General features: G+C 38.0%; 1 protein-coding gene across 1 annotated transcript; it reads left to right on the top strand.

The window, feature by feature from the left end:
• Positions 1-1,991: 1,991 nt before the first annotated feature.
• On the top strand, positions 1,992-8,900 carry LOC135074555 (diacylglycerol kinase epsilon). The gene is made up of 12 exons (XM_063968879.1): positions 1,992-2,395; positions 2,584-2,746; positions 2,828-2,943; positions 3,012-3,135; positions 3,407-3,480; positions 3,864-3,998; positions 4,518-4,657; positions 5,563-5,731; positions 6,444-6,612; positions 6,922-6,977; positions 7,065-7,154; positions 7,765-8,900. Exons 1-12 carry the CDS (start codon positions 2,198-2,200, stop codon positions 7,894-7,896), a joined length of 1,566 nt encoding a protein of 521 aa, XP_063824949.1. The 5' UTR covers positions 1,992-2,197; the 3' UTR covers positions 7,897-8,900.
• Positions 8,901-10,396: the final 1,496 nt, after the last annotated feature.

Here is a 10,396-nt window from a genome sequence, read left to right as displayed (position 1 = left end):
ACTTTCACTGTCACATAAACAGCTATTATTTTCATTCGATGAATTTGACCTATGTTTCCTCTTTTTGTTGCAATGTTTACAATATTTACGGTTTATAGAACGTTTCCGAGAAGAGCTAGATTGACCAGCATCCGAACAATCAGTGTCTCTTTGAGATCCTTCGGTTTCAGAACATTGTGATAATATGGTAACAAAATTAGATACCTGGGGGACGCTGGTCCCGCCAGGATCATCGGACTCATCCATGAAACTTTAAAAAAGTGAAAAACTTACCAATGTACAGGAATTTTTACACTAATTATATTAAATATATACAGATAATTAATATACACACTATTTTACAACTGATCCTATACAATATACTATTTAAATAATTAAGTTTCAAAAAGAGCAAAAAAAGGACGACCGAACAAACCGACGTTTCCCGCGCTTTTTCTTTTTTATGGTTCGCGCGGCTTGCGCATTTGTCAATATCAAGTTTTTTTTATTCCCCCATAAAACGAGGAAACGTGAAATTAGGAAAACAACATAGAGGTTGGTTAATAACTCTATGGAAAACAAGGAACGGAAATCGGAATTTGGAAAAAGGATAGATCAGAGCCCCGATTACGGTAACTTTTATAACGTCTACAATCCAGACGCGTTTCTGATTCTGCGATACGATTGGTCAAAACAGCTGACGTACGCTGTTGAACGACCAATCGTATCGCAGAATCGAGAAGCGTGTCTGGATTGTTGACGTTAAAAATTACTCTCTAATCTGTGACCGTAATCGGGGCTCAGGAAAGTAAATTGATAGGTTAGTTAAATTATGTATATATATAAAAATACAAAGCTATTTACATAGACTTAAGTTTAGGATATAATTATTAATTTAATAATGCGGCCATGTGCGTTTATTTTAAAGTTACGCCAAGTCCATGAGTTAAATACTAGAAAGTGTCAACTTCTATGAAAAAAAAAAGCTACAAGTGTCAAAACCAGGGTGTGGAAACTTCCATACAACGGTCATCGAAGTGAAACTTGCTTCCAAACAGCGACATCGGTGAATAAATTCAAATACTTTTTAACTACCCTAAAACGCTCTAGATGTCGCTGCTCCTGTTTCCATCATATTTTCATTTTTTTCTTAATTAAAATATATTTGAGAATATTGTTTATTACAATGTGAAAACTTTTTTTAAATGAAATTAATTTATTTTAATTTAAAACTGAACATTGACATTTTTGTTATAATTTACATAATAGAGTAGTAGAAATTACTATTTAACATATGGCAACTTTGTTTTTCCTCCAAAATGGCCGGTGTTGTTTTTGTTATGTTAAATGCATTCTTGTTTTCTTAGCCATCATTTAAGTTTTCTGTGGCCCTATTAAAGTATTGAAGAGTCGTCGAGTCAAATTCAAGTTCATTCCTTCGTACCTGCTGCTGTTCTGGTTCATCGGAGTTTTGTTCGTTCCTTCGTGAATCGCGAAGAAACTTTCTGTTATGTTCACAAGTGATCTGAGTTTTCTCAATGTGCAAATGCTTTTTTAGTGTTGTTGAAAACTTTGCGAAAAGACGCTTTTGGTGTATAATATTATGTGTGTTCATAAATAAAGTAAAATTATTAAATTCCAAAGTTTTTGTTTACTTATTTGCATTTCCATGTGCAATGTAGAATTTTTCCAAATCCATTGTTTTGAAAATAATACAATACGTACACCATAAAGATAAATATTTTCAAAATAATGGATTTGAAAAAATTCTACATTGTACATCATAAAAACAATAATTCTTTGAAGGTTATGAGGGCCTATGTGTGCGTGAACTGTGTGTATGTGTGCGTGGACTTTATGTATGTATGTGTGCGTGTACTATGTATGTATGTGAGCGTTACGTACGTAGGTTAAGTACAGGGAATTTAACACCAGGCTGTCAATTAGTAGGCTCAAAAATTTGACAGAGAGGGTTCTCTATTTCCTATGTATTACTTTTCTCTATGGTCAAAACTCCTTGAAGTTGATTGACGATTGCCTGACTGACGTTTCGATAAAAACGAAAATTTGAAATTATTTGAACTGAATTAATCTGAAATCTTTCTAAAATTTAAGATTGAGCCAGCCTTTTTTTAAATGTGTTACGATATCCAAAATGTATCCAATAATTAAATTTTTGTTTGTAAACCTTTGAGGGCTCATCATAACCCACATCATCATGGAAAACATAGTGAACCTAAATGATGTTTTCTTTAATTGTTATTTTTTGATAGGTGGCTTGTTCTTGAGTTATTTAGTTTACAAAATATTTTATGTACTTTTCAATAATAATAATTACATTCAAATAAATTATAAAAGTAGGGGTCATACTTGGAGGAGTATTCTATGTAATAAATCGATACCTTACAATATTTACGTAAGTACCAAATATTTTTTATGCTCAATGTTACATGCTTAACTAAGCATTTTCGTTACGTATATGAACTTTACAAAAGAAAAATAAAATAACACTAATTTTAGTACTTTTTATATCTAATAAAATTATTATTAATTTAAAATAATAAGCTAACAAGTTACTGAAATTGTATTTTTTATTAATTTCAGTGCACCGCCTGTGGTAAACTGATGCTACATCAAGATGGTCTCTTTTGTGAATGTTGTGGTGTAAGTGCTTGTAAAAGTTGCTGCCGTGCAGTTGATAAGAGGTTCAGATGCAAAGCAATTACTTGGCCCAGTGACAAAGCATTTTATCATCATTGGGTTGATGGTCAGTTTTCTTGTAGAGTTCTTATTGACAGTAAATTAATTTTATGATTATTGTTAACAACAATTTATTTATTAATTACAGTTGGCTCCTTCCGAACACAAAATGCAGATAATAGTGAAAATGGTCCCAATAAATTTTTTTGCTGCTGGTGTCAGAAAATAAAATTATCTTATCTTAATGCACTTAGTGAAACTGAGGTAATTTTATATTTTATTTGCTGGTTGCTATTAACAGCAAGACATTTAATTATGTTTTTATGTTACAGGAATGTAACTTTCACAGATATAGAGACATAATTATACCACCTACATGTGTCCAAGTAGAAAAAGGAGCAATTACAAGTATTAAGCCTCTATTAGATGACAATTGGGAACCTCTAATTATATTTGGTGCGTTAAAATTAATACAATCATTTATAAAAATATTTTCCTATTATTAATATTGTTATAAATTACAAGTATGTATTGTTTATAAATTGTCCAATTATAGCTTTTATGATAAGTTTAATAAGTATTCAGTCTGTTTGGTAACTTAGTAATAAGGTTATTATTTGTTCCACCTCTGCCAGCCAAAAAACTTTAAGAATGTGCTGATAACAAAATTTTTTTCTGTTATTCATTTATGTGTTCTGTATAATAATATGATGTTTTTGTTTTTTAGCAAACCGGAAGTCCGGTAGCAACAGAAGTGATGAAGTCCTGTCACTCTTTAGAGGATTGCTCAATCCAATTCAGGTACCTAATAAGTTTAATTTGATTGAAACCAATGTAAACAATATTTTTACTGTATTTCTTTATGAAATTGTCTTTAAACCAGGTTGCGTATAGCGTAAGCGTTGCGACGTAGTGCAGAGCAGAACAGTAAAGCAGCATCAAGGAAATAAGGTGGAGAATCTACATTAAAATTCGAATGTTTATTTTCTTCACATGTCACATGTGTTGAACATCGCTATCGCTTCTTGATTTTTCTACTCTGTTGTGTCGTTTTCATCTCAGCTTCCGGCGGCAGCCTTACCCGCACTTTGAACATCGATTGTTCGTTACAAATGTCCATTTCAAGTGTTGATTACTAAATTAAACGATTAAGTTATTTGGTGTATTGTTTGTGTTGTTGATAGGTGGTGGATATTAGCACCACAAGCCCAGAGAGCGTGGTGCGATGGCTGCCGCCGCGCTGCCGCATCCTGGCCGCCGGGGGGGACGGCACCGTCGCCTGGATCCTCAACAGTCTCCTCGCCGCGGGACATATGGGAGTAAGTACTTATCATTGCCATCATTATGGCTTAAAAGGATTTGCCACACTGGACACAAAGTGAACGCAGCTCGCAACATCTATGAACTACATTGTCGGTCTCTAACGCCCGTATTCACAAACATCACTATGAGGTCTCACAGTGCGCGTGGACGCACAGGACGACACGTGAACCAATCACAGCTCTGTTCGACGCTGTGATTTGTTGCTTCACATAAGGAAGTATCGTTTATGAATACGGGCGTTAGTATTAAATTTTGCATTGATGTGATCTGACCGTGCTGGCAGCTGCAGCCTGGCAGGAGCAAAGAACGCAAACCGACTGGATGCGGGCTGCATTCACTTTGACCTGACTGCAGACCGCAGAACGCATTCAGTGTGGTAGTTCCATAATATTATGTCGTAGTTTCGACTTGTATCCAGTGCTTTGAATTTGAATGCTTTACCTTGAGCTTGCTTTTACTTTTTCACAAGAAATGAAAATAATAGATATTTGACGGTATGGAATATTTTTTTGCAGGCGGCTGTGGGCATTCTGCCGATGGGGACCGGTAACGACTTGTCGCGAGTGCTGGGCTGGGGGCCGGGCTGTGGCTCGCATTTAGACGCACATTCCATTATAACTAGTATTAAGCAAGCCAATGAACAAGTTTTAGACAGGTTTGTATGTTCCTTCTTCAGTTAATTATTATTTATATCCTAGAGATTTTATTCTTACCTAAAATTTGTGTGAAACTTTGAAACATGGCAAGTTATGCAACTAGGTAATAAAAAAAAATGATTTATACAATTTAATAAATAAAACGCATTATCGTTAGTAGACGAAAAGCTCATACGTTTTTTTAAGTCCCATTAACTACTCGTAGCAAGCTAAATAGTTATGCTTGTGTTACAGTGGTTTTCACCACAATAATCTAGCGGCGGGGTTCGAAACCGCGTTCCTCCTATCTCGATTCGGCCACACCATTGGGCGTTATCACTTCGATTTGTCGTAAAATAACTGAATATGATGATTAATATTCATATTCATTGAAGGAAATTTCACAGGGCAGTCAATCTTTAATTTAATCAATAATTTAAATTTTCTTTCGGCTGATATCTACTAAGTGCAAAATAACAAAAATACTATAATACGGCGCTGAAGAGGGCCTCCACACTAAGTCTGCGGGTACGAAACTGGCAACGGGCGAGCGATGGGCGGGGCGACGGAATAATATAGCGATCGCCGCCGCTCGTTTCGTGCGCGTCACCATAAACTGTCATGTTGTTGTATGCATCGCCCCGCCCGCGCCGCTCTGCTGTCGCTATCGCTCGGCCCGTCGCCAGTTTCGTGCCCGCAGACTAATGAAGAATCTGAAGACTTAGTGTGAGTTTAAATCAAATGTGACAACGCGCTCACTAGAAAAAAATTACATTAAATGTATGACGGGTTGTACAGCGCCCCTAGCGGAAACATTCAAGAACTAAAATTTTCAAATATTTTTTTAACGCGCTCACTAGTGAGGACGTTTGGTGTAAACTCACAAGCCCTCAGGATTTGGTTACTTTGTTACAAACAATGGCAGATGGAAGGTGACGATCACGCCGCGGCGCGGGCGGCTGGGGCGCGCGCGCGAGCGCGTGGTGTTCGCGTACAACTACGCCAGCATCGGCGTGGACGCGCAGGTCGCGCTCGACTTCCACCGCGCGCGCTCGCAGTTCCTGCACCGGTACGCCAGCCGGATGCTCAACTATGTACGTCGCTGCCTAATTTATTAGAGCGCTTTCACATTTTTAGGCGACTTTGCAGCGCGACAAACGCGCGACAGACGCGTTGCCGAATAATTTCATACTATTATGACAGCGGATGCCTGTCTTCACACTAAAAAAACGCCGCTGCCGCAATGCTTTCGCGCTTCTGACGCCCTAATGTGAAGGCGACCTTACTTTCGTTCATTTCAGCCGAATGACGTCCACTGCTGGACAAAGGTTTGGATCAAGGATTTCCACAAAGACCGGTCCTGCGCCGCCCGCATTCAGGCACTTTCCGCGCCCTCACTAGATCGTCGGTCCACCTAGGAGGCCTGCCCACTACGTCTTCCGGCTTGTGGTTGCCACTCGAGAAGTTTCTTGCCCCAGCGGGCATCAGCTCTGCGAGCTATGTGCTTTATTATTAATTTATTACTTTAGTTTTTTTGCATACATAAGTTAATAGGCATTTTTACTATTTTTGAAATAGAGTAACAAACGGAGAGCGAAGTCTAAAGAAAAATTATGCCCCAATATGTTAGTGAGATTGTCGAATTAATTCGATTGAACATTATTTTGTTACACAGAGCCAATTTAGTGACCATAGAGTCCTGTATGTAGTTAGGAATGAGTACCTTAAGCAGGCAGTAACGAACTAAAAACATACTTTACTGCCTTGTCTTCAGACCCAAAAGTAATAAACTCGATGTACCTACAGGTGGCGTACGCGTGGCTGGGCGCAACACGCGCGTGGGACGCGGGCGCGTGCGACGCATTAGAGCGGCGGCTGGCGGCGCGCGTGGACGGCGCCGAGCTGGCGCTGCCGCCGCTTCAGGCGCTCGTCGTGCTCAACATACCCTCCTGGGGCGCTGGCGTCGACCTCTGGAGTTCGTAACTCTCTCACTGAGCCTAGGCGCAGACCACCGACTTTTAATCAGTAATCAGCATGTATGAAAGTGCGCACATTACATCGATTTGGTATCCTACAAATTAGAATCGGGCCCAACTAATTTATCGACCAACTAAAAGTCGGGGGTCTGCATCCTGCGCTGCGCTTAGGCTAACTCTTACACAGGCAGCATACCTCACCGGTTTTTACTGCGGTTGGATAAAATACTTTCTCAACAAACTCATAAAGGAAACTGTGTAGCAACTTCATGAAAGTTAGAAAATTATTCTTATTTACCTACTTTCAGGTATGGGAAACGAGGGAGAAGTGGAGCCTCAAAGGATTGATGATGGAAAAATTGAGGTATTTGCTAATTAATAAAATCATTGCGTTTTTATTATGTTGATAGATGCTACTGACTAAGTACTTACGTACATATTTTGTTTGCAGGTAGTGGGTATCTCTTCATCTATCCATATTGCGCGACTCCAGTGTGGTTTGGCGGAACCATATCGCTTTACACAAGGGTCGAAAGTGAAGGTAAAGATGTTCAATATTCGGATTGGAATTAACATAAGATAGCGTGGTGGTGCAAAATATTCGCTTGGTTCTTGCAGGTCCACTACTGCTATCCGCTTCAGTAGATTCTGCTTTTAATGAAAATGGTGTTGGTACAATAGATAAAAATGTATTTGGATTGTATTCGCCAGCTATGTCTGTAATCTGCTTTTCGCCAAAGTGGAAAGGGGAGGAGACGACAGGAGATGTTTTAACCAATCCCCGTTCGTTGTTCCCACTTATCTTCACTCAGCTTCGATTCGGAAATCTGACAAGTTATTCAAAATACATCATTTCTATCTCGGCTTTCGTTTAACCTGATCGAGTTAACTGCGCACCTGGCGGATGTGACGTTACATCGACGCTCTGGGACACGTGCGGGTGAGTGCGAGGGAGAGTCGCAGTTAACTCGACCGGGTTTCAGGAACCGGGCCACTTTTTGTAGCGATGCAGTCGCGCTGCTGTAGCGCGTTGGAATCACTTCTATAGTGCGTTGCAAATGAGACTAACGCGCGTTAGTAGCGAGTCGTGGGCGAGGGCCTTAAGATCTGTTTTATTTCCATGTAAACACAACAAACCATCCTCATTGCAGATCGAGCTGAACGGCACGTGCGCGATGCAGGTGGACGGCGAGCCGTGGATGCAGGGCCCGGCCACGGTGCGCGTGGCGCGCGCCGGCCAGTGCCGCGTGCTGCGCGCCGCGCCCGCCCGCGCCGCGCTCTGAGCGACGCGCCCACCAGCGAGGGTACTTTGAATCTCAGCAGTTGGGTAATTGACACCACTTACTAGTAATGTGTAAAGTCCGGTCGCCGAGAAGATAGGATTTCGTACAATGACCCCAAACTACCTATCCCGCTCGCGGGTAATTATATTGTTGTCGCGCTCGCACACTCACGGGCGGCCGTAGTTGGGCACAACTTTTATGTAAAAATTAAGTATTTCATTCAAGTAAAGTGACGTCATAGGTCTCTACGAAATCTCTTACTTATGTCAGATAATCGAATATGTAGTGGTGTCAAATGGCTAATAATTTCACAAACTATTCTGAAAAGACGATCGGTGTTTTTTAAATTTCCAAAACCGAAGATGAACGGCTTTTTAAATATTTTAGGTAATGGATTACATAATAATATGTATATTAATTTATTCTATTTATGTAAGTACTTACAAATTTTATCGCATGAGTATCATCCTTTTAGGGTCACATTATTGTAAAACTACATTATAATTGCATAATGTTCGAATGTTTACGGGTTTGAATTTTACTATTCTCTGAGATAAACGCACATGAGAACTTTTTTAGCCACCATAGCCGACATGGATGCAGCGTTAAGGATATTGTAGCATTTATTATAATTTGATGCCGCGCTAAATTGATAATTTGAGCTGCCAAAGTATGCCAAACTAACGTCGCGTTCGTGTCCCGCTACTGTGCACTCTTGCCCACTGTGTAGGATTTAGGGCCCAATTAACTCTGTTTTTCTATGTGGATGTGGTATTAAATATTATAGCCTACCTTTTTGGCACTCACAATGCAGATTCCGTGTATTCAGTGTAGACTTCCAAATATCCGATGACTAATAGTTACAAAAAGGACCTACGCTAAAACTTGCGCGGGCGTACACATGCGTACCTGGATCGAAAAAAGTGTAGGTATAATAGGTATAATGGCGCAGTGTAGCGCAGACGCGTGTGACGGGTTTCCACTTGCGAGGTGGGGGCGGTAATAGTGTAATCCTAAATTCTTTAGAATTTTCCATCGATGTAAACACACACTTGTGCACACAATTACACTATAATACTCACGTTTTCTTAATATCATACACATTATTTCACAAGCTCATGAAACCAAATTCTCATGATGAAACAAATATGAAATCTAACATTGAAAACAAAATATTTTAACAAAATATTTGGATGGTGAAAATTTGTGCTTCATGTTAAAATGTCAAATCGACATTTGACGTTTAAATTTAGGTCCTATCTTTGGAAAATCTGTAAGTCATAGACAATATTCATAGATAATAATCTGTAAATTTTATCGATTTTATTTCAAGTATTCAATTATTTCAATTACCAATTACTTTGATAATATTAATTTAAAATAAAATATAAACGGAGTATATTCAACAATGTATTTTTTCTTCATTGAATGACACACTTTGCGAAGAAGTCTTTGAATTCAGCTTTATTATACAGACGAGTGTCACATAAAAAAGGCCTTTCGACCACTTTTCGACTGGTTTACGATTTTATTGTGCAGTTTGTCTAGTATAATTTAAATTATATTTCCTAAACAAATAAAAAAGGGAAAATTAAATTTTCTTTGATTAAGAAGATCCTATTTTGACGATCACATTACTTATCTCAATATCAATCAGAAGAGGGATTGATCTTAATAATTATACAAACGATCTTTAAAAATCTAATAATCGTCTGTTGCAGTCCGTAAATGACATTTACAGAATTGCGATTAACGAGAGATTTTGTCGCATCACTAGTAGATCAACTGACATAGACTAAAAATTCGTCAATGTCAGTTGGCCATATTTGTTTACATTTAGGGAAATTTCTAAAGAACTAAGGTATACTAGCGGCGCAAGAATAGGCGGGCACCGCGCAAGCTTTAGCGTACAGCTTAGGGGAGTTTAAAAATATAGTAGCAATTATTCTTCAACAATTTATATTATGTATTACATAACCATATTACTTTAACAAAACATGGAATTCTGTAATTACTTCGAATGTAACAGTTATTTTTATATTACACAATGTTTTAAATTACTGTGACAGGTAACACTTAACCACTATGTGGTTGAAAAATTCGTACATAAATACGTTTTACTTATTTTAAAATCACAGAAATAAACTGATAAAAAATAATAATTCGATAATTGTATTCATACCCAAAGTAATAGAAAAAACATACACATCATCAACATTTAGGTATCATGGTTTTAACAATATAAACTTATTAAAGATCTCAAACAACCTACAAATATTTTAAAGTTATAGTACTGTAGATAAACTATGCTTTTAGGCCAACGTGTTTGTAATCATGTGTGGTTTATAAAAGTACCTATTTTAAAATAAAATATATTTTGACTTAAATTTTGTTTTATATTTTAACCTATCTCTAGTACTCAACTATGCTTAGAAGTCACATGGTTAAATTGTTTTACTTGAGTTTAGATTGCAAATTGTTTTAAATTTAAAATAATTAA

This window comes from Ostrinia nubilalis, chromosome 9 (genome assembly GCF_963855985.1).
Source record: "Ostrinia nubilalis chromosome 9, ilOstNubi1.1, whole genome shotgun sequence".
In the NCBI taxonomy this organism is placed as follows: Eukaryota; Metazoa; Arthropoda; class Insecta; order Lepidoptera; family Crambidae; genus Ostrinia; species Ostrinia nubilalis.
The sequence above is the reverse complement of the archived record's forward strand: the minus strand, read 5'-3'. Positions and strand labels throughout refer to the sequence as shown.